At 39.9% G+C, this 26,128-nt stretch overlaps 1 protein-coding gene across 1 annotated transcript in view; it reads right to left on the bottom strand.

Moving 5' to 3' along the window:
* ERC1 (ELKS/RAB6-interacting/CAST family member 1) overlaps positions 1-26,100 on the bottom strand; it is a 282,825-nt gene extending 256,725 nt beyond the window's left edge. Inside the window, 2 exon segments of the mRNA XM_008643986.2 lie at positions 15,149-15,982; positions 25,939-26,100. Coding sequence (XP_008642208.1) covers positions 15,149-15,817 — 669 coding nt within the window. The 5' untranslated portion in view covers positions 15,818-15,982; positions 25,939-26,100.
* Positions 26,101-26,128: the final 28 nt, after the last annotated feature.

Genomic DNA, 26,128 nt, shown 5'->3' with positions numbered 1-26,128 from the left:
CAACTTGCTGCCCACCAGGTCCCCAAGCCCTTTTGCACAAAGCTGCTCCCCATCCAGTCAGACCCTAACCTCTATCCTTCCTAAAAGCTTTTTCTTCCCATCATCCTTGTTGAATCTCATAAGCCTCCTGCCCATTCACTCCCGCAGACTGCGTCCCTGCGCACAGCAGCTCTGCCCTTCAGCAGATCAACTGGTCCCCTCAGGGTGGGGCCATCTGAATGAATGGGGACCTTGTCACCTCCATCCAGGTCACCGAAAAAGATGTCAAACACAACTCAACTTGTTACAGGCAACTGGGTAGTGATCAGCCTCTTAACCACCCTCTGATCAACCCCTTAATCACCTCTGAGCCTGATCCTACAACCAGCTTTTTACCCACCTGGCTCCCCAGCCACTGAGACCATTCTAAGTAGGAGTGACAAGTGCTGTGGGAAACACTGATAAAAGCCTGACTAAAGGCAAGGTAAAGGACAGCCACTGCTCCTTCCTCATCCACAAATCCAGACATTTCATCACAGAAGGGAATGAGATCAGGCATGATTAATCCTTGACAAATCCATCCCGACTGTGCCCAGTCATGATCTTGTCACTGACATGCTCAGAAGTGTGTTCCAAAAGGACTCATTCCACAGGGACTGAAGCAAGAAGCATCATCCTGTAATTTCATGGCTTGTCCTTTGGCCTGTTTTAAAGACGGTGGAACATTTGTCTTTCCACAAAGAAGACCCCTCCCCAGTTCCTTCAGTCTTTTAAGGATGATAGAAATAAGCCTTCCAGTGACATCAAACAGCAATCTCCTCACCCTCAGATTCATCCTGAATCTTTCAAGGAAGCCCTGAGTCAACCCTCATTCAATTCATGGCCAATAGTTCTCCTTGAACCACATCTCTGATCACAGAGGCCTGAGAGATCTTCTCTGGTACCTGAGCAGATTGGCATATCACAGAAAGATGCAGCATTTTGTCTGAATGTGTTCTCTCTATTTGCATACTGTGGGAGACTGTGGGAAGCCAAGTGGGAAGGATGAAGAAATTGAGTAATCTGTCTGGGGGATCAACAGTAGTCTGTGTTTCACAGTAAAAGCTCTCAAGTTCCACAAGCAGGGGTTGAAAAAAACCACAAAAACAACCAGCCTTCTTTAATCCTTTCCTTATTACTTGCCCAAGAATGGGAACCTTCAGAAACCAAAGCATACTTTTAGTTGAGTTTATAAAATCAAAAGGAAAATTCAGTACTTATTTATTACTTCCAACCAAACTCTGTTCTGAACACAGATATTGTGAGCAAAGAGTAAATGATTCCCAAGTGTCAGCATAAGCAAAATTGATTTCATTCTACAGTTCATTAAAAAACATGTTTTATAGTAATAAAAATACATCTGCAGTTCAAAGGTTATCCATTTTAATCTTGTTTCCCTCAGCCCTGCTGCTTAAGGAACATTGTCATGTGAAAATCAACCTCTTGCCAAGTCCCTCTTTAGTGAGGACAGTTCCCCAACGCTCAGTTCACCCAAAGAATTCACTCAGCTCTCTAAAACCGGTACCAGCAAAAGGGGACAGTGACAAACTAACTGAGATTAATGATAGTGGAAATCATTTTAAAAACAAATTCCATCCAAGAACTACATTGAAAAATATTTGTACAGTTCAGGACTTCCTAATATTTGGGTTGACTCACACTGAATCGACTCTACCATATGCTGACTATGTGCTCACATTATTACAACACCAACTGCAACTCACTGGGTGCAGAGACTGCTGGGTACCAGAGGGGAAGAAACCCTGTAGAGATATTGATTACTGATACTGCCTGACAGATCTGGAATTTCACTGCACAAAAGGAAGATGCATCAAGAACAAGCAGAAAGCTAAGATTAATGGGAAAAAACAATCAACAGCTGTATTTTTTTTCCCAGAGAGTTTGTCAGGTGTTGATTGTCAGTTTTGTTTGTTTCCCTCATTTTGTCCCTACAGCTTATGATATCCACACTCTTTTGTTGCTGATCTGCCCATTGCACATTCAGAAAATGCACAAATCATTTGTTACTATGAAGTCAACATAAACTGTGCTTAGAACATGAGGTATTATAGGAACTCCATGAAAAACAGGGCCCTTCTTGTTTCCATGTCAGCCATGTAAACAAGTAGCTTGGATACATAATGTGTGTGTGCCTTAGGGCACAACCTGTTGCACAAAACTGAACTTGTGCAATTTAAATGATTCCAACATCAAAATGACATAAAAACAACTATGCTGCTCATCTCCCAAAAGCCAGCCCAGCACTGAAGGGGAAAAAGAGAGGAAATGTGCTTGAAGAAGATGAAACCAACCCAAAAGAATACAAGAGATAAAATAATTTGGGAAGAAAAAATATCCATTTTAGCTACAAATTAAATATTGTACATGATGGTACAATCATTTATTTCTAATAAAAATACTTCTCTAGTACATTATACTTCTTGTTTTAGATAAGCTCCTATCATCTTGATGTAATAGCACCTATTAAAAGTGCTATTAAACATACTGGTTAATAGCATCTTTTAATGACAAAAACCCTGATGTGATAGACAAAAGTTCTGAAAATAACAGAGATGTTAATTCAGAGCATGTTAACACAGGTTAAAAGGGAAGGTGTTTCCTGCTGGAAATTAAATCTCTTTATGGCATTAATAGCAGTTCTGTAACTTGGAAGCACTAACACACTGTCTTTCAGTACTTGTAATTCAGGTTTATGACGCAGTGTACAAGGGATGCAAAGTACCAGTTATACCTGGCAGAACCTCGGCCAGTTACTTTTGAACTAACTCAGATCATAAACCACCAAATTCAGGTAGCCATGTTCTGCCTTTTCTATTACAAAATACCTTACTAGTCACTCTACTGTGTGCAAATCTGCCCAATCCAGTCCAGAAAGTGACTTTCATAAATTAAGGGCAGCCCTTCTACCAGGCCTTCCCATCACTCCAAAAACGTGAAGACTAATTTGAAATCATTCACATGGTAACAAGTTCTGCAAGTTAAACACCATTGCTGTTTGCAATATATGTAACCATGAACAAAAAGGTAGCCACCACTGATTTTCATAGCTTAAGGATCAACAAAAGAAGCCTGGCTGAATGGAAGATTAAGGGCAGAAGTACCCATCCAACGAGAATGAAAAAAAAGTAAAAGGAAAGAAAAACATAACATCTTCCCCCTTAAAAAGAAAAAGCAGTGATAATATAAAAATGTTGAGGCAAAATAACCCATTTTTATGGACAAATATTACTTCTGCATTTTTGTAGTGAAGTCTGCTATTCAGGAAGTTCTACTGGACAGAGTAAAATTTCAGGAAATTAAGTGCTCAGCAGCAAACCCTCACCTCAGTTTCAGCTATATTTAAGCCTGTATAGCATACTGGCTGCCTTGTAGTTGGTACCTTACCAAAATTAGTGCCTTCACTCAAGTGTTAATCAGCACAATTATATGCAGTGCATATGAAGGTGTCACAGCATCAGCTACTGTCTATCTTTAATAATCAGGTCTTTCTGCACCAAATCACCTGCTAACAAGCTCAACCTGTGAAGTACAGATCTACCCTTCCCAGATCCATCTTCAAAGACTGTCTAGCATTCAGCAATTCACAAAGAAACATTAATGACCGTATTAAGTCTAAAAGAAAGTGAATTAATGATTTTGTCCACAAATTCCCAGACTTCCAGATTAAAGAAGCTTGACATGAAACACTAGAAGAAGTTAATTAACAAAGAAGCGATGCTAAATATAAATGAATGACAATTCTCACACAGTCAAAAAGGAGACAGACCTTAGGCCTCTCAAAGGCACACAGATTTGAGTGAATTCAATCAAATAGAAAGGAGGAGAGGAATAACTTTATTAAATAACTATACACTAAATGGATTTTGCATTGAGAAAACACAGCATGCAGTTTTAGAAGGCAAGTCTTGAGAATGCATTCCTAGATGTAGGGAATAAAAAAAAAGCTTTTCCTGAATAGAAACTATAACTTGGAACCCTCTTTAAACCACAACCATTGGACTCTGATTCTTACTCCTGGAAGATGGGGGAGAGAGAACATAACAGCGGTACAACCACTTGTTCAACTGTTGTATGTTAAGTGCAAAGCCCACTTTTAAAGTCAAGCTGTAAACACATTTAGGGACTTACAACAGAAAACAAAATAAACAAAATAAGATGGGTTTTGTAAAAGCAATTTGAAGGTATACAATGTCCAATTAAAATGGCTTATAAAGGACTAATTAGTAGGGGAATAGTATAAGAATTTCACTAGGATGTTACACAAGAGCACAAAGAATTATAAATCATAACCTGAGCACACACAGCAGTACCCACACCTACTTCAACTCTTTGGTCAAGTATGTGCACAGACCTCCTCACAAATCCTGGCCAAAGCATGCTTCTTAAAACTTTTCTGTCATTCTGTCAAAACCATCTGCTAGTTCATACCAAAAATAAATCAGTTTTAAGAAAAATTTGTATTATTCATTTTATTGCAAGGTGATTTTTCAGGTTCCCTCCCCCCCAAGTAAATTACTGCAGTTAGTTCCATATTTTGGAACAGTCCAGCCATAGTAAAGGGATGAGAAAGCCTAAACACACCCCTGCAAAGAGGATCATAAAATGGCTGAGCTTATTTTCCTTCACCCATAAAAAGTGCTGCTGACTGCACATACAGAGCATGCTATTTACTTTCTCCTATGAAGGTACCCTATGCTTTCTTAGAAAGGTCCCTCCTTTGAGTAACTATGCTCTCAGATCAATTTAAACATTTACACATTAACAGGCTCACAGCCACATGGCCAAACGTGACCCATCAGATACCAGCTGAGGTAGAAAGGTTTAAATGCTGTCCTCCAAATCAAAGCTTCCACAAACAGAATAATTTGACTTTACTCAACTGATACACGGGCTGATGAAGATTGGGAAACCCCTCTATCCTCAAAAAAAAAAAGCACACCTATGGTTGTAGGCCTTTTGTACAATTACTTTGGATAAATTACTAATCTTCACAAGCAACATCATCTGTTAAAATTAACCTATGTGCACACCAAAGGAAGATTTCAGAAAAGCACATAAGTGTGTTATGCTAATGTAAACCACACAATTATGCCACAGTTGATGAGACCAAAAAATTATCTAGATTTTTACCTCTGTCCTCTCCCTTCTCATCAGTTACTGAGCTGCACAATCAGAAACACACTGGAATATTGCTATTTCACTAAGCTGTACCTAGTAATCACAACACTGTCATCTGCACTCCTAAACTGAGCAGAGATGAATAACGAATCACTGAAGAATCTTATTCTCCACATTTACCCAACTGGGGGAAATAAGGCAGTTACTTCCTAAGTCTCCAGTGCAGGGCACAGCATTTCCTGACAACCCATTTAAAAGCCTTTATTATGCTTGTTCTTTCTGCTCATTTCCTTTTTCTAGGATTATTCTGGGATCCATAGTTTCACCTATTAGTACTAATTCTCAGCCTAAAGCTTTTGTCATCCTCTTCATGGATGTCTTTCTCTCATCCAACAAAGAAACACTGAAACCTTTTGCCACAGAAGCCAAAAACACTTTCAGAACTCTGTGTAAATTGTTAGTTGCTTCCAGATCCAAAAGTATGACCACTCTTAAAGAGCATGTCTCTTCATCAATCATCTGCTTCTTTAGACCAGATCCAAGGCATTAATTGACTATGGATGAGTACTATCTTCCACAGGGACATTTTACTTTCCAAACAGGTTGGCGTTTCTTAGCTGTGTAGCTTTTGACATTTATAACATTTTAAGGGCTTTGGTATGATGCCCTGAATCCTTTAGCAAATCAAATGTTTACTATTAAATGTTCCCATCTCTCCAAAGAGAAAGAGACATAAGAATCAGCCTCGTGGAGGCTTCTGGCTGTGAGATCAGATGCTGCAATAGGCTGCGTGGGTATCTTTAACGAGGAAAGCTCCACTTATCTCAAGTTACTTTTGTTACCTCATGGTTTGTTTCTGTTCATCCAAGAACTGATACTCACTTATAACGTGTGAAGTCTAATAAATTATGCCAATAGTAAAATAAAATGAACAAAAAAACCCCAAGTCTGACAACAGGTTAAGGCTGAGACAAGGACCTGTAGGTACAAGATTGCTCAAAGACAATGTGCTACAACAGAAACAAATGTTCAGAAAGCTTTTCCCTCCTCTCAGTCAAAAGTAAGTATTTGTCATCTGAGACACGATTCCACTAAAAATCAGACCATTAGTCAGACAATTTTGTGATTCCTGTAAGGAAAAAAGGTATGGAAGCCTCATCACACTGCATTAAAAAAGGGTAGGATTTGTGTGGGGTTGTATATACATACATATTATATATATTGCTATATGTAATATATATTAATATATAATAATATGTATTAATGCCAGGAGCAATCAACTACTATGGAAGAAACAGATCCCATACAAAGTACCTGAAAAAATAAGATTTTCATCTCTGAATGGTGACTTGTTTTAATCTCAGAAACAAGTGACAAGAAGCATCAGAAGAAATGTGTGGCCCCATATTTCTTGGAATCCACATCAGCATATAATTAGAAGACCATCTGTTCACAAAATTTGACCACCCAAGGTAGCTGGTACCTGACCATTTGATAAGAAGGATCAAAAAAATCCATGAAGTTAATGTCAAGCATACTGTCTCATGTGGAAGGCTGCATCTGTGAAACGTTTTAGGCAGTGAAAGACTCTTCAGTGAAGTGCCTGCTCCTCCATGGTGCTGTCCATGAGAACACAATGACAGAGAATGTATTGGCCAGGAAAAAATGCAACCATACTTAGCTTTGATACAGATACCAGCGAGGCTTAGTTAACTTGGGACTACCATTTATTACTTGCTTGTTTTTCCAAAGCTAGGCTGTCACCCTGCTTCTCCAGCCCAGTGAAGCAGGGGAAGGGGGAGAAGAATGGGAAGAAGCAGGAGAGGGTACCTGTGCAGAAACAGAAATGTGTAAGAGCACAGCACAGAACCTGATTACAATGCAGATATCGTATAGCAACAGGCATTAAACAAAGCACCTGAAAGTAAAATTTATTCTCCACCTCTCTGCTACATTTGCAAAGCATTGAAAAATAGCTTTTTATTGGACAGCTGATCTCCATCCCCTCCTTCCTCCCTCAATAAAAAGGGTATTTCATTGTGCTGCACCTGAAATTCAAAAATTCCTCACCCCAGGACCTGATCTTATTTGGCATGCTTGCAATGAACTGCCCCAGAAGGTCAGGAAACTACACACTGCCTTTAAATTCCTTTTGATGTTGTGGAACCAAATTCTGGAAGAACCTAACTGCCTCCAACCAGTTGCTCACCCTTGCTGGCTTAGACTATTTCTTTTCCAAACTTGTGATAACAATCATCAGACTTTAAAAGCAGCCCTTACAGGAATTGCATGCAGCACAGAGCAGCAAGGACTACATTTTTCTCTCTGTTTCAAGGGGATTCTGGACCAGCAGCCCCAACCCAGGGAAGAGCAAAAGCAGCCCACTGGTCACACACTTTAATCATTTAAATAGCAACAGGAATAAGAAGTAGTACATAAATTAATTTTAAAACCTTGTATATTGCTCAACAAACAGCTTAAAAGCAACAAGCATCAAGCTCTTCAGGTTCCCTGATGACTGTACATTACTTAGCATTCCAGTTTACAAACGAAGTTGCTAAAATTAAACTGAAGAAGGCAGTCACATGGTATTTATTCCTGTAACTGTTATACATAAGTTTAACTCCTCTGATTTCTAAAGCAATGATCACTAGAAAAAGCCCTAATGGTGTTCTGTGCCAGTATTTTGGCATCTGATCACGCTCATTTTGGGAGTATGCATGCAATACAAGACTATTTTATGCTTTTGGGAGGTTGGGGGTTTTTTTTCTTTGATTGGTGGGGTTTGGGTTGGAGTTTTGGGTTTTTTTTGGGGGGTGGAGGAGTAGTTTGTTTGGAGTGTTGTGAGTTGTTTTTTCTTTAAAGAATACAATCCCTTCCTAGGGTGAATCCATAAAAAGCTTTCTTAATGGAGGTCAACTGACAAAAATTCAAATTATCATGAGATCTCTTCAAATACTGATCTAGATATTGATAGAAGATCCTTCCTTTCTTTTCTTTACAGTTTAAATGTCAATACTGACGTAGCAATTGCAAACCATCAAGTATATTGGAATGCCTCCATTTCTCCCAAACAGTACAGAAGTTTTTAGTGTTTAATCCAGGGTTACTAATAGGAAAAACAAAAAAAAAAATCCTCTCAGGATAATTAAGAAAACAGGCTATTTCATATTCTTTGGAAGCAAAATCAACGGGGTTTTTTGTGATTTACTATGACCTCTAAGTTCCAATGGCACTTTGCAAAACCTGATGGTTGCTACCTGCTTCTCAAGGCTGCCAGTATAACCAAACACCCCCTTCTGCTTCACAGTCCAAGGTACTGCCCCTGCAAGCACTAAGCAAATCACTTAGACAGAACAAGTGGTATCACCACAGAAGGAAACTAAATACACTTTGTCCTTGTATTTTTTTCCACTACAGATGGTGACTCTGACCTTTCCAACAGAACCAGTATCAATCTGAAAATACTATGCAAAAACATAATTATGTAGACCTTGTGGGTTATGAAAGCAAGTTTTGCTGAAAAAACTTTCTCTTCAAGGTCTACTGATTGTTATCTTCAGACCAAAAAATGAAGATATAATTATGATGCACTACATTTAGCAGATGCAGCCATTTTTTTCTGTGTGTTCAACAGATTATGTCAAAATTTATAGAGAAGAACTGCAAAGCATTATCCATTCAAGGAAATAAAAGTGTAATCCTCAATAGCCATGCTACTTGCTGGCAGCAGTGGTAATCTGACTTCTGTCAAGGATCTCAAATCACCACAAATCACTGTTACAGAAAACACTGCTATTTCACTGTGTCCACTAAACAAGAGTGTATACAGAAAATTAATTCAAAGGACTTGTATACTGGAACATCTAGAGCACTACCAGGTTTATTCCCTTGTTCCCCTCCTGCCAGCTGAGCCTCAAGGGTCATTTCACAATGTTTCTTTCTTCAATTACTAGGTTCAGATAGCTGGCATGACTGCTCTTCATGGGTTATCCAACACACTCACTACTTTCAGAGTACAGAAATGTCCCCTCTAAACTCTTTTGGTCTCCAGCCTTCATCTCAGAGTACACATATATGCAATTATTTATCTTAAATACAAAAGTTCCTCTGTCTTACTAACATCTTAAGCATTAAATGGACTCTTAACAGTATCCTAGAAATCTACTTATTTGGAAAGAATAGGTTTTTTTCAGCAAACAGTTTAGTCATGGTGGCCCACTCTGCTGACCATCTTCAAATCTTTGAGGCTTCCTAATATCACCAAATTGAAAAGAGTTCTATTTCAGTTTTTGGTCCTGGAGGCATACATGAAAGATTGACGTAAGACCAGCACAACTACAACCTTTTTTCCATGGCCTGGCAGTTCCACCTAAAGTGCTCCTCTCCTTTCTACTTAAATCAATACCAGGTAGAGTAAGGCTGACACATGAGACTGCTGGATTTGGCATTAGAAAGCTGTAACATCAGCAGAAATTACCTACAATGTAGGAGCACCTCTGCACTATTGCCATCATCTACCATTGTTAACTGTTCACTGGGTGACCAAGAGGAGGCCCTACACAGTTTCAAGCTACCTAGTTCATACTTCAGAAGCAAGAACACTTAAGGGAAAAAATTACTAACTCAAACACCACAAATAAAATGCTGAAAGACATTTGGCTTCTAGAGAAATGCAGTATTACAGACAAGACTTTTCAGAAATATACACACTAAATGGTGGAGTAACACATGCAACTCTAGTTAGGAGTCTAGTGGTGCCTTAGGTTTTAACTTTCATATTTTCCAAATCCTGCACTGCCTGGTGTGTAACTCCGGAGTTCCTTGGAGCCTGTTCACTTCTGCTCTCTGTGCTGGGCAGACACAACAAAGCCTCTCCGGGCCTGCTCTCCGAGGACACCCAGACTGTCCGAGGACCAAAATGTGTAAACCAAAGCCTCTGAAAGGGGGGCAAGCTTGGGGAAATTGCATCATTAACTGAAGCTTTAACTGGAGAATTAACCCTGCTATGCAAATGAACCAAACCTATAAAAGGGTGAAGAACTCATGACTTGGGGTCCACCTTGGGGTCCATCTCAGCAGCGGCCTCTGGCTCCCCAGGGTACCTCTGAAGGCCCTTCAAATAAATACCTGCCTTTATTCCTTCATTCCTGTCCAGTCTCTGTTGTTTAGGGGGCCACTTCAGGCATCACTAGTATCTGAACAGTCTCAATGCATATTAGAGAAAGAATTAGCAGAAAGAGTCTGCTCTAAGTTCTGCAGAATTTAAAGTAATCCCTGCTCCAGCTTAACAGCAAAAAAAGCACAGTTAAACTACTAAGTTCAACAGCACCACTGACGTCACCCATTTTATTACAAGCTGCTTTGAAGTGGGTACTATTCCCCTTATATGTTTAATGGATCAAGTAGAGACCAGCTGTTCAGCCTATGCTACAGCTCAAAGCAACCCAAGGTATTAGATCCTAACTCGATAGGAAACATGGGACAAAAGGAGCCTTGGGGAATACAGATAACCACAAAATGTCTAGTTTTATTTCCTTATGGAACTGAAAAAAGACACAAGACAGGGTGTTCTCCTAGGTGATCACATGACAATTTTTGAGGTTGCTACAAAGTGCTGCAACTTGATAAATGCTTCAGATATCAAGCACTCGAGGTAGTTTTGAGTTATTCTAAAAGAGAGCTGAATTATAATTTCATGCTGCAACTGGGGAAAGACAGAAGGAACCTTAAAGCTGGCAGCATTCCAGAGAGCCAACAGGCATCTGCCATTGAAAGAATTATTTAAGTGCAATGCTCTGGGATACAGAGAATGCCTCTAAGCAATGCCTATGGAACCACATATTGCACAATTAAACCCCCATAATGGCAGAAAGCTTAGTTTTCTATCAGCTAACAACCAACCCAGGAATGGGGCTACTAATAGAATGACACACCAATAAGACATATCAAAATTTTTTTTAATACATAATTGAAAAAAAAACATTAAACCAATGGAGAAGTGAGAACTAATCCAATTTTCAGAGAAAGAATGTACTCATTAGAAGCTCAGCCAGTCTTATAACTGCAGCACCCAATGCATTTAAGAGGTTAACACATGAACAACTTTTTAAAAGGGAGATGCTTATTACACGCTACTAAGAAATGCAAAGTACTTCTGATTCTGGAGAAGAACACTGGTGAAATGCTGGAATACTTCCATCACAATAAAGTACAATGTTCTTCAAGTGCTTACCCCAAGCAAGGTGAAATTCCTTTCAGAAATATTTTCTTGGTTAAAATTCTCTGACTCAGACACCCAAGGTCTCCAACCACAAAAAGACCACAGAAATGGATCAAAGTAAAAAGATGTTTTCAGCAGTACCACACTATTTTAGCTGAAACATAAATCTGATCTTAAAAGTAGATCAGTCGAATGTGGGAAATTTCAATGCAGGGCATTAGACATCACATTTGCATTGCCTTATTTTAAGGCACAATCACCTTGTCACAAGCAAGTTTCAACTGAGAGGAATTCCTTTGTCCTTGAGTTTCACATCACCCCACCACTGCCCACTTTTTAGGCAAATTATTTCTATCATAGTGCAAAACATACTCACTGTCTTTCCTTTCCTCTTCTGGCTTCTGATGAAGAGGTTTCCAGGGAAACTTTGAACCACACACTAAAAAAAATTATTTTTCAACTCAGAAAAATACAGCTCCCACTAAAGCATGCTGAGGAGAGTGATACCATGCCAAAACCAAGCTCCTGTTTACTGGTTTCATCAATTCCTCCTTGAATATGCATGGGTTTGCATAACTGAGCAATCATTTGCACTCTCCTCTTGGCTTCTTGCAAAGAATGATTGGCTAACTCATCCACACTGCACTGAAAACTGTTGTGTTTTTCCAAGAATCTATGTTAACTACAGGAATACTTTCCATGTTTAGTTTGGAGCTCTTCAAAGTGACATGTCAATGACATTCCCCATTTATGAAAAGAAAGGATTTTCTGTCTCTTCAGGATCAGGAACAAAGGATAAAAATAAAGCTCAGCATATGCTCCACTCCCCAGCTGCGGTGTTTGCTCAGAGTAGCTGAAGAATACAGCTGTGCTGCACCACAGCTGGGGACAAGACCACAGCACTCCCCACCCACGGGAGAGCCACACAGGAGCATGTGCATGGCATTCTCGGGATTACATCCAAGATATCCCTGCTACCTATTGCCCTCAGAGGACAACCAAAAGGATGCGACTGCCTCAGGACAGGTAGCATGCTCTTTAATCTCCCCACTCATTCTCTGAGCTTTATTGAATCCAGAAAATTTCCTGGAAATCAATAAGCAATACATTTATTTGTACACGTGCCCAAGAAACGGGGCAGAAAACTCACAGACACCGGAGCATTTACTCACAGAAGGCTGAGGTGGCAATCAACCAGGGCTCACACTTTCAGGTACTTTTACCAACTTCCAAACCCAAGGGGCAATTCAATCACTCAAGCTGAGGTGACAAGAACAGCAATACAATCAGGGACAATCAAGGGTGTGCAGAAGAATGAAGAGCCCACAGGAAAGAGATGGAGATGACTATCAGATAATGGCATGAGTCAGCCAGCATCTTGGCTCCATGAGTTGAGTCAATTTTTAACACTAAGACTGGTCTGAGATAAACTCTATATAAAGAACAAGTACTGCACGTGCAAGAAGTCTTTATTAAAAGTGATCTGCTGAAATGCTCATATTAAAGGCTAAAACTCCAGTTCCTGCAATTCTACTGGAACTCACTTAAGAGGGAGGCTGAAGGGGTAATGAAGATATTTTTCTGGTCCCCCAACAGATCTGGGAAATTCCTTGTTCAGAGTCTAAACAGAGAAGTCTGTTTAATTACAGAAAATCCTATTAAACTGATCTTCCACATAAAGGGCTGAAGTAACCAACTCCAAAAGGCTATAGAAGACACAACGAATTCAGAATTTAATTAGAACACACTGTTAGCTAACTATAATCTATTAATTAGCATTCTTAGTTTTCACAGCTCAATGCAATAATACCCCTTTACTTTTAAATTGCACCCTTCTTACTTTTGGACCGAAGTTACACAATTCTACCAGTGGGGTAGTAATTACAGTGATTGCCTAGAGAACAGCAGCCTAGAAATATCTGTAAATGTTTAATTAGGGGATAAAGGAAAGACAAGGAAAAAAAAAATCTAAGATAGAGAAATCACTGTTCTCTAATGTATTCATATTTAGTAATTGCATAATCCACTCTAAACCACATATTCATTGCATTTTTCTTGCAAGATTTCCAAAGCATCCTCAAATGTCAAAACTGATTTCAGAAAAAATGTTACAGTATTCCAAGACATTCTCTTTGATATGAAAACAGGGCTAAAAATGAAAAGAGTTTGAGAATTAGAAGACTTACCTGCAACTGAAATACAAAGAATGCCAGAAAGTTGAGTGATTGGTATTCCAGGTATTTGTTATCCTGGTACTGTACCATTATAACTAAAATTTTCATTACATTACTGCTTCTAAAGAAATCCTACCTTTGCAATATTTAACTTCAGGTTTTCTGCACTCCAAGATGACATAAGTAAATGCAGACAAAGTGTCACACACCCTAACAAATGCCATGTTGTGATTACCATTTGGTAAGAATACAGCTATAAAGCTACATGACAAGTTCAGTAAATGATTTCATACTATCTCAGGGAAAACAACTTACTTCCTTCAACTCAAGCTCTTTAAAAAGTGAAAAGAAACTTGCAGACAGGTTCAGTGTACTAGACTAATCACTAACCAAAAGTAATTCACTATTGAAGACAGACTACCTGGAAGTAGAGTAGAACATGTCAAGCACCACCCTTTTCCTCCAGCATTTCCCTCTCTCCTTCACCTTCAAAAGCAATCTTACAAAAAGCATTGCCTAAAATAGCAACTATACCTTAAAAGCTGCAGGAACATGGTCAAATTTGAATTATGGAAATTTTTATTAAATTTGCTTGGATACTTAAAAAGCTCAATAGGAAAAGTAATTTTGTCATGATGAAAGCTCACTTACATTTCAGGGAACTTCTAGAGTTGGACACTGGGTCTGTATTCCATAAGAATAGTGTGGTTTTTTACCTGACAGTCCAGAGAGATGCTGAACTCACATTTGGTCAGAAATAACTAAACAGGAGGACACTCATTCAAAGACAAATATTTACTTCAGGACTAAGGCAGCCAGAAGGTCTAGGTGGGAGAACATTAAGAAAGCTTTTAATCAGTAGAACTGACTACAAAGAGACCTCAATTTTAATCAACCTCTCATTTTTATTTTAATTTGGAGATGCTTTTAAGATGCACAACACCAAAGACCTAGACACCTGAGAATCTCTGTTCTTCTGCCTATTCTGTAGCTGGCCAGACCACTACAAAAAAACCTGTAGGGTGCTTTAGGATAGCTGCATAACAGCTATCACAGAATTTATGACAAAAGAATAACAAGCATGTATTAAACAGTGTTATTTAAATGTAGCCAAGAACACAATTTATATCTGTTGGTGAAAACTGCAGGTCTGGAGGTTTTAACTCTAAAGTAAGACCACCATAACTTTTTCTTTTTAATGGCAATCTGTCAACATTCAGCAACAGTTCAGTTATACTGGGGGTCAGCAGTTAGTACATTCTGCATCTCAGAGAACGTTTCAAGAGGTAAACAGCACAGAAATATTAATTATGAACAGAATAAATACTTGCAAAAGGAAACAGAGTGGTTACCATCAGTCCTAGGGGAAAAAAACTCACATGACACCCAAAGAAAAATGAGCACTCGAGGTGGTTTACAGGTCTGACAAGAAACATTTAAAAACAGGCTTGCAAGTTAAAAACACGTCTTACCCACATCAGTTACCCAAGAAAAGCACCAATCTAATTTAGCTGCTTAAGTGTGACATGCAAGTTTATTAAAGACATTTAATCATGCTACCACACTAACACAGGAGTGACATTAGATGACAAACCTGGTTTTCTTCTTGCAAAACTCTATATTGTTCCTTCCAAATGGTGATTTTTGAAGCTTCATCCTTCCTCAGAGCTCTTTCCTTTTTTAGCTCAGGACTCCAGAAGGTCTTGATGCTGTTCATGGAAGAACTCAGCTTGCTTTCTTTCACCTCCACGTCCTTGCGAAGCAGATCGTTCTCCCTCAGCACCTCCTTGAGCTGTGTCTGCAGATCCATGATGGTGTTATCCCTGGCCTGGCGCAGCGAGTGAGGCACAGTGGATGCCATGCTCACTGGGGGGAGATGGTGCTCTCCAAATGCAATTGTATCACTGGCAACTCCACTACTGGCAATGTTAGGGCTGCTGCCCATCGCAGTCATCCTCACGCCGTAAGGCAGCCGCCCCCCCGACCGGCCCAGAGTCATGGTGCTCTTCGGGGTGTCTGCACCCACGTTCTCATGGTCACTGAGGTACATAGGGCCAGACGTAGCATAGGCAGCATTTAAGGACTGAATGTTTTCCATAGAAAGGGTTTTCCCACTGCCACCCCCAGTACTACTCCCAGAGCTGCCTCCTGTGCTGTTGGTTCGCCGATGGCCCAAGCGAGGCGACCGCGGCAGCCTCGGGGAACGCCCTGGGCTCTGGGTGCTGGGCTCCACCTTGCCCACGGAACGAGCACTTCCATACATGATTAAGCTGGTGGTGTGAGGCAATCAGATAGGCAAAAATCAGGAATGAGAGAATTCCTGTTAAGCTCTTCAATGGTTATAAGGAAACTTAAGGCCAATCACTACTTGTAACAGATCCGATTGTCCATCTCTGAAGTCACGTGCTCACGATGCTCAGGACCATATCTGTAACAATAAGAGTAACATATTAAAATCTGTATCAATAAAAATAACACATTAAATACCTAGTTTATCACCAAATATTTGTCCCACATTAGAATATATTCTACTATCTTTATACTTCTCCAGTACTTTTCAATTCTTCCTAACAACAAAAAGCAATATTTTATTTAAACCCTTATATTTAAACTCAAAAAGAAACTTCTATTCTTGCTTTTCTATTGTTATATTATCACAGTAAAGAGGGAAGGAAAAGAGAATCCATGAATCTTCAAGACATCATTTTGCTGGCCATGACAAAACCCTTCAGATGTCATCTAATCTTTTCTCCTGTTTCTAACTGGCCCTAATGTTTCACCTGTTACCTTTCTGAGTAAGAGAGAATCAAAATTTAAAAACCACTCAGTAGGATATCTTTCCTTCAAGCACTGCCAGCTTCCACAGGACATGGTTTCTAAACCCCTGTGCTGTGAAATCACCCCACAAATGGGAAGGCAGGATGGACTGAAATGACTCTGACCACGATCTCAACCAGCAGGTTCCTTAGCACTCCTGTCAGCCCTACTTCAAATGCAGAAGTGAGAACCAAAAGTAAGAATAATCATTAAATCGTTACTGACCACACAACTTAAGCAAGCATAGATGCAAATCCGAAAGAGGAGCAATGACCCAGCAATGAGACCAATGAGGTTAAGAGGAAGAAGAGAATCACAGTTCCACTGGAAACTGGTTCTAGACTCTTACTTTCTCTCAAACTAAATCTAACTTAAATCTTTGTTCAGGTTAAGAAAATATTTCAATTGAAATATACTTCTCATTAACCAGCTGAGATTAATTAAATTAAATGATATTTCAACAGCAGGGGCCTCTTAAAACACAGAACAGTATGACATCATCCTGTTGCTGTTCCTTCTCCCCTCTACTTTTTCTTTAAATAAGGGCTCTAGTGGCATATGCAATAAAATTCCTTATTTTTGCAGAGCAATATGATGCTGTTGTACAAGTGCTGGCAGGAAGCTCTTTAGCATGGGGACTCTGGGCTGGGATCACAGTTAATAGTCAAGATCTAGCAGAGAAGCAAGAAATGTAACTAAACTACTGCACTGTAAAACCTACCCCACTATACAGTCCTCACTTTCTTTTCTTCACTATTTTTTTCCAGTGTAAACTATTTCATGTTACTGTTGGGCTCAAATAAAATCAAAACTAGAACACTGAAACATTCCTGATCCCAACAGATGAACGAATACCAGCCAGTGTCCAAAGAGTAGCAGCATCTTATGTATCCCAACATCTTGCCTTTCACACCAGCTTTCATCTACCTGCCTCTTCTGCTCAGAAGTCAGCTTTGCCAGGTATTAGGAATAAATGTCTCCAAACCAGCATGTTTGTGACATAATAATTGGGCAAACAGCTTAAAGATTAAGTTTAAAAGAGGGATGCATTTACAAAAAAAATTGTAGAAATACTGCAAGTGGGTAGAGGGAAAGAAACCAAAAAAAATATTGCAAAAAATACTGGAAAAGGATAGAAAGAAAGAAGTAAAAATGAAGATAAAGCATTTTTCCTTTTGGAATGAAAAGTTAGTATAGGAAAAGATACAACAAGAAATAGTTTTGAAATGTTAACCTTAAATTTTAAAGGGAAAACAAAATCAGGGTAAGCCAGCATTTTGTCATTTTCACACAATTTCATAGAAGATACAGTGGCATGAGGAAATTTACAAAGCTTATGGAAATTGATACTGCTTTGTGAGCAGTTCTCAAGATGTTCAAGTGCTCACTTTTTTTTTAGGGACAAGAAAAGCTAGCAACAATATTGCTACAGAATATTTTAAAGCGCATATGTAAAGGAGAACAGGCCAAGGAAAAACAGCCAGCAGCATTAACTGAAACTATCTACCAAAGCAACACCTACAGATGTAATTTTTTAATACAAGTTACATTTCTTCTATTTCAGCTACATATCCTTATGCAAAACAGTACAGAAATATAAACTGTGTAACAAAGTCTACAGTGTTCCACTGAAGTTGCTTCAATAAGCAAGACACTGTGCCCCAGGATCTGGAAGAAAAACACTACTTCCAAACAGAAAGGCTATTTCAGACTAGCCTCACTGTTTGAGATATCAAAATGCTAAAAATGCTGCTGTGACACCACTTGAGCACTCAAAACAAGTCAGATATGATTTCTTAGATGCTACATAAAGTACATTCCACCGAGAGCTTGCATTCATTAGGATTCTCTTGAAAAATAATCCAAATAACAGCACTTAATTAATTTGCTAAAAACGCACCACAGTAAATCAGGGCAAACACTCATTAACAGCTTTGGATGAGCTTAACTTGAACCGAAAGACCAGACTTGCATTTCAGTTAAAGGACTTCACCCCCAAACCACTGAGTTTCCAAGCTGCTAGAAGTACATCGCTGTTGCACACAGAAGCATCACCTGGGAAAGTCCTTAACAACACATCAGAGGAGCTCAAAAGTTTTTAGATAATTTCTAATGAGTTCCTCACCCTCAACATGGAAAATCACAGAACTGCCTTCTCCTTGCACTAGCAAACATTCTGTTAAACCATGAATACATTCCAATGAATGGAAGTGGCTGATATCCTCGAAAGAAAGCAGCTTCCCAGGCAGCAGAGAGGAGCTGGCAGCACAGCAGGTGCTGTGCAGGAACCATCTTCACCTACACTGGGCAGGCAGGGGAGCTCTCAGCCACCTCAACTGGAAACACCAGTCCTGTGCTAACTCAGCTCCAAGCTTGGTTTCACAGGCTACTCCAGAAAAATCAAGCAATTCAAGCCAAGTGCTAGAATTAGCTGTTGATCAGGGTTATGGGAAGGATTCCCAGAGCTGGCACAGCTGAAACTCGGGGAGAAGAACTCTACTACTGCTGCCATGCATTACACTGCACTCACCTATCACACAAAAGCAGTAGATTCAGAGCAGCTGCCTTCGGAAACAAGCAAACATAACCCCCAGCATTCTTCTTGAAATGACAACTTTCACTACACCATTGTTAGACTTTAAAATTGTGAATATTCCAACTATTAACTAAATACACCCTTCCACACAGGCAGTTTCAGTATTTCCACTGACACAGATCTGCCACAGTTCAAGACAAAAAGATACAAGATAAATCTTAACTCTTTTATTTTTCCCCTATTTTTTTCTAATAGCATTTATCACTGACCATATCACTTTGTTGTAGAAGCAGATACTAATACAATTCACACTAGGAAAAACATCTTTCTTCATGAAAACAGCAAAGTGGGGGAAGTGACAAAAAAAATCTTTTCTTTTTTGCAATAACAATTAATCAGGAAGAAGAAAGAATTCCAGTTTCCCTCCCAGAGTCCAAGCAAAAGTATATGGAAGATTTCTTTCAGATAATGTGATAACCAGAAAAGTTAGTTTTTCAGTATTCTGACCCACACTAGCATTGTGCTGGGAATCTCACAAGTATGGTCTCTTATCTTCCCTGAGGCCAACATGCAGCACTGTTACTATTTTCCTCTTCTACTGAGACTCTAAATTTAGTCACAAATAAATCATCCCTGAACCTTACAAGATGGTGGTAACCACAAGGAACACTGTCCAACTGGGAATGTACTAACCATCTTCCCTTTGCAAATTCTCCTGTAGATTTCAAAAGCCTTTGTTTTTTCTGCCAATACAGGAACCCCAAACCCAAAATTACAAAAAAAAAAAAAAAAAAGAGACTTTCAACATAAAAAAGCTTAAAAGAACAAAACAGCTGAAGCCAGTGCTAAACCAGTTTTCTTCAAGATAGCTGTGTAACTTTACAATTATGAAACAAAATTCTCTTGTTCACTGTTCATTAAGAGAACAAAAACTTCAAAAAGCATCCTATATGCAAGCCAAATTAAAAAATAAAAGAAATTCACATCAGCCCAAGTAAAAACTTCACATATACATTTATATATATTTAAATTGGCATTGCACCTTTGCAGGCACAAAGACCTGACCTGCTTTAGTGTAAGTTGAAAATACTATCTAGTGCTTACAGAAAAACATGAAAGAATGACTATCAGGAAAAGAATAGGCAAGAATTATACAATATTGCAGAAAAAGGTTTGGAAAAGGACAGTTATGAACACGTTTTCTGTATAAAAATTTTAAAATAGCTAACAGCACATCCTGCTTGAAGTGCCAGCTAAGAAAAACATCTTCTCAGCTCACAGGTGACTGTCCAAAAACATTCAGAGACAGACACCATTAACCGTGGAAAATGTTTATAACCTGGCAGCAGACATTTAAATGTACTGCAGTGCAAGCTGTAGCAACTAAAATCCACCTGTTTCATTACAACAACCTAGTCCTAGGCAGTGAATAGCAATGGAGAACCCAGCTTTCTTCAAACATGCCAGGATCAGGACCTGGCGTGCTAAAAGAACAGTAAAAGCCACCTGCCCAGGTTCATGGAGATTTACTTGAGAGGCAATCATGACATGAGAGAGGGCAGGAACAGAGACACGAGTCTTGTCAAAAGATCTGGTGGTTTCCAATAAAAGTTGTATCGGGGCATAGAAGAAATGTAAGAAATTCTGGAGGGATCACATTAACATCAAACTTCAGTACAAAGAATCCCATAAAATGTCTTTAGCAGTGCTGTCACACTCAGACCCTACATCTATCATTTTATGTGAACCAACAGCTCAGAGGGCAGGTGTTCCTGGCTACAGCTGACAGAAAACAGAAGATTCATTAAAAAGAAGTTTTGTTACTCTCTGGAAGATATCTCTGTCATATAAATTAATAATGCCTTTCATGTCTCCCCCTACTCCAGGACAAATATTAATAGCACACTAATTACTTCTAGGTAAGCAAGCAACCAAATACACAAACATGCTGCAGAAATACAGGGAAAACCCAGCCTACATTTATTAAAACAAAAAGAATTTCAGAGTAACTTTTGCAGCCTCCAGCAGGTCCTGTGAAATTCTTTGCTGCAATTTCTGTTCAGGACTGACACCAGCTGACAAACTGCTACAGCTATGGAGACAATTCCTTAATAGCATCACTGCCTGATAGTCAGGAATGGGGCAGTGGGATCACACACCAGGCAAGTACCTCTTACAGCCCAGGGACACCTCTAGAGCCACCCTAGCAGCAGACTGGAAGCCGCGGATCCAGCTTCCAGAAGACAGAACTTCCTTGTCACCCTGATTCCTGTCTGCACAAGGAAAGCTTTGAATGTCAGTTTCGTAATAAAAGCAAAGTCAGCCTTTACAAGAAGCATCTTAATCTGATAAAGGACTGTAGCAGACACATTAGACTTCATTAACAGAGGTAGCAATTGTTCCCATTTACATAATTTACACCCGAATAGTTAATGGCAAGTAAGACTAGATTACACAGTAGGACAGAGACTGCAGAGTAGATACAACAGAGGGGAAGGCAGGTAGGAAAGATGGAATTCCAAAAAAAGAAAAGCTTACATTCCAGTAAAACCCTGCCAGGAATCCAAATAGTGGGTACAATGAGAGAATTGACATGATTCACAACAACTCAGAGGTGTGCTAACCAAGAGAAAAAATGAATTCCTGTTCCCTCCTAGTGCACATCACAGTTACAAAACCTACAGCTGCTACGTTACTTTAAATAAAAAGCATGAAGCCTCTAGCTCTTATGGCTATTTTGTAGATTTTTGGCTTGGCTAGTTTTGGAAGGTAAGAAGGCTCACTACTTTTCATGTTAAATTAATAACTATTACACACAAAAAAACAGAAGAAAGCTTACTTTGGAAACTGTCTGCAAGCCAGCCAATGCTGGACACAAGGCATTGAACCCATGGAATTCAGGGCTGTTTATCAAAATGTCCTTGTGGCCTTGACAGCAAGAAAGCAAAAAGGATGAATGAAATTAAGACAGAAGTAAGACAAAAAAAGTAACTGTTCATATTAGGATTGACTCTCATTCCTAAAGAGCACATAAATAAATGCTGAAGCACTGCCATCTGCTTATATGCAATCCTTTTTAAAAGCTGGGGGGATGGTGGTGGCGGTGTTTGTTTTGTATTTTTTAAATTAAGTTCACCTACTTGCACATCTGCCAGGTTCACTGACTGTAACAGAGCTTTTGTTCTGTCTCACCAAACACAAGACATGAACTGATACATTCTCCCCCATATGCACAGAGAAATCTGCCCAGAAAAGCATCTCAGAAATCCCCAACAATCTTCAGGTGACTTTGATATACAAAAAAAATATGTTTTGTAAAAGGCAGGTCATCAATCCTGACCCTAACAGTTTAAGGGAAAAAGCCAGCATTCATTTGTCAAGGGAGTGTTTTGTTTCTAAACATAAAGTGACATTCCTGTTAAAGACTTTTTACATTTGAAAGGTTAGCATAAATGGCACCTGTACACTTTAAGTCACCAAAGAACACGGAAACATCTTGATTCCCTGTCCTTTTTAGACACCTTTCTGTTTCCCATCCCTACAAGGTGTCCCATCCAGAAAACACTACCTGCGAGTCTGTAAATGAGAGAGCCAGAAATATTCCTCAGCTTCCTAGTTAATTTGTCTCCCACAAGTACACAATTCCTTTCATGGGATCTACTTACTCAACAAGGAAGACAGAACATGCTCTGTTCTACTCTACAGCACTTTCTTTGCAAAAGCAGTTTTAACTGACACCAAGTTTTATTTCTTATAATACCCTCAAAGTCTTGATATCAGCATAAAGGGTCTGCTGTCACCACCACAGTTCCATTCCTTTCTATCTCCTTTCCCCAAAAACAGGACCACAAAAAAAAGGCTTATTCTTATTATAATAAATACACCTATTTCAGCTAAACCTTTAGTTACTCACAGTTATATAATCTGATACACCACTTGCTTGTAAGGACTTTTTCCCTAGCACTCTGGAGGCTGGCCTCAGCTTGAGGGAGAACCCGAGGCACTAAGGATATTTCTAAAGGCTTTACTTCATCTCACTCGTCAGACTTCAGTGGTTCTGCTCCCAGGGCACTAAGGGTTAATCTGGTCACTAAATTTGGGTGCACAAGCAAGTTCTTTCTGTTCTGGCTGCTGAGACAGAATTTCTTCTGTCTTCCTGCAGAGCCAGGAGCACATACTGCTTAACACTACCTGGACATCACACTGAAAGGCTTCCAAGGTGTGGCAGAAATCTTGGGCGCCGTTCCAGCACCTCTCCTTTCCTACAGCTTAAAGTATTTCACTGAATCTGTCACAGCATGATTAGCACATGGAGCAGATATGACCCTGCTCAATTGCTGCTTCTTGCCTGGATTTACCACTCTGGACCCCCAGAGTCCCTCCCTGTCCTAACTTCTTAATGCTGACATGTGTAGGGGGTCTGGGTAGGTGCACCAGGATTTCTTTTGTGCAATGACTGGGACATAATTGTAAATCTCTAAATTTAAAGCAGATGTGAAGAAAAAAAAAATCATCCTATGCCTTTTTTAAAGGCAAAACACAAAAAGCAACAGGTGTCAGAACTTCAACGTATCACTTATATCACTTCCTAGTGATAAACTGATTAAATTAACTCTCGTTCTTCTAATTATCTAGAACACTGAAGATCTTCATCTGTGGATGTTAATCTTCTGTCACTGTATGGCTAAAGAGTTTATAGGCTCATTTTAGAGTACAAAGTCAGTAAATACTATATGTTTACATCCATGGCTGTTTCTCTCTTTCCCACAGGTGGCATGCAACCAACAACCCAATCCCTAATAGCATGAACAAAATGTTAAAAGCACTCAAGATATTTCAAAAGTCCAACAAGTGCCTAGAAGCACTAATGAGCCCATGTGGACAGCCAGCCTAAAGTCACCATGGGTAACATCACAGTGCAAGGCAAAGCATGCTCCAGCTACAGAAATTCCATCATAATCTCACCCTGACAACAACGTTGGGCTAACAATATTGACATAACCCACGTGCCAGAAAACATCACTACTGCTAAATCAGCACTGGATTTTCTAGGATCTCCTGCTCTACTACTGCCACACAGCAGTCCACTGCATGCCAGAGTTAAACTCTTGGCTTAAACAGGCAGCAATGGATAGAATAGAACCCTCTTTACCCAGACTACTCTTACAGCAGGGTGGCCAGCAAGGGTCAAGAACCCACACCATGGGTTTAGTTCTACTATTTAAAAAGCCACATCCATCCCTCCACACTTACATTTCTGACCAAACCATACTCAGCTAAAACAAGCCAGACCCTCTAAATATAACACAATTCTCCAGTGGCTTAGCCAGGTAAGTGTTGTAACGAAACTCTCACCCAAGAGAGGTTTTCAGGAGAACAGGCTTGAAAATAGGGAGGGCTGAGGGGATGAGAGATAACAATGGGAGAGTATCCTGCTTCACAAAATAAGGAATAACAGCGAGGAACTCACACACTGGTTACAATAGCATGGTGAAATATTCCTATTCATACAGCAGCACATATAACTGCTACCAGGAACTGAGAAACTGGCAGATTCAAAGAAAGAAAAAAAAAAGGAAACAAAAAAAGTAAGAACACACTGAATATCAAAACCTCCTCAAACAAACAGCCATGGTTTCTCTCATCACCAATATTTGCAATTCAGTAAAAGGTAATAGGCCACATAAATACCAAACCTATCTTCTTTGCTAGTCAGGCCATTAGCCACGTATTATGGATGAAAAGTTATGTGAAGGGAATCTTAAAAAACCTCATGACAGGAATAAAAAGAATGCTAAAAATTATGAAAAATATGATGCTTTAATATAGCCCAGAGAACAGGTTTTCTTCAGTTTAGGCTTCTGCTGACATCCCAACAGTGATTTAATTACAGCCAAATTGGTCTCCCAGAAGTGGTGGAAGAAGTTCAAATTATATCAAAGATTATGATAAACTCACATTTCATTCAGCAGATCCCAACCTTTTCCTAGCTGCAGCCCCTCCTGCAGCTTGATGGATTCACACAATTCCAAATTTCTGGATGATATAGTAGCCGTAGGCTTGACTATCCTGGGAACTGCTGTTCCGTGATAAAGTTCTGCACTGTGCTTCCAGAACTGAACTACATTCAGTACAGCTGGTAACTAAATAATTACTGCTTTCATTACTGGGAAAAAAAAAAACCCACACTTATTTTACTACCCACTCTAGTCACAGCAGCACGGGCAAGGTGGTGATTTCTCTCTCTCTCTTCATCCAATTTGAAATGGCTCTAAGGGTGCTGACTCATAACTGACCCTGAATTGGGACACACATCTGAGCTGCTGCAGTTTCCAACACAAACTCCAGTAACGTGCCAGGCTGGAGCTCAGGAAGAGATGTGTGTGTTCAGCCACCTACGGCTACAGACGCAATAATCTCAGGGAGCAAAGGAGGGCAGGCAGCTGGTGGAGGTTACTGCTGCAGATATCCTTGCCCAGCTGGCCATTGTTTGAGAATTACAGCCGCACAGCCAAACCAGACAACTTTCTGTGCTTACAGCCTGTTGGATTTGAGGTAACACATTATCCAGCTACAACCACCCCGCACACTTGAGCGTGGCCCCCCAAACGTGCCTGGACAAAATGTAAATCACACACTGTTCTTCAGAACAATTCTATTTTTATCCATTTGCTTTCATTCTCTCGGCTCCTGTACTGCTTCCCACCACTACCAGCCCCTCCATAGGTGCTTCTTTATATCTTCGCATCTCCCAGTCTCTCCCATTTCCACTGGGGCTTCACTTCAAACCATCTCACACCGTACCAGCCAGCACAAACCATAACATGAACTTCCAGGGCGCATGCAACATTCCAGGTAAAATAAATCGTGTGCTTCCTAACTAACCTTCAGCGCTCACACTACAAACGAGACAGATGTGGAAGGGCAGCAATTCCTGACACAGGCTTCAGGATGGCAGCAGACTCAGAAACAAAGCACCGTGTCAGCTGACGCTGGTTCGTAGTAGATGCAATAAAATACATGAAACTGACCATTCAGCGCTCACAGAGGAAACAGAAAAAATCCAACACCGCCGCAAGGTCTGGGCAGAAAGACACCGCTCACCATTCCCGCAGATGAGGTGACTAAGATAACAAAAGCGTGCGCTTCCCAAGGACAGACTGAATGAGGAGGGGCGGAAAAACACGGCCGGGAAGGCGAATGGGCAGAGCAGGAACGACC

This window comes from Corvus brachyrhynchos, unplaced genomic scaffold, assembly GCF_000691975.1.
Source record: "Corvus brachyrhynchos isolate BGI_N302 unplaced genomic scaffold, ASM69197v1 scaffold191, whole genome shotgun sequence".
In the NCBI taxonomy this organism is placed as follows: Eukaryota; Metazoa; Chordata; class Aves; order Passeriformes; family Corvidae; genus Corvus; species Corvus brachyrhynchos.
Note: the sequence above shows the minus strand (reverse complement) of the source record. Positions and strands in the feature narration are given on the sequence as shown.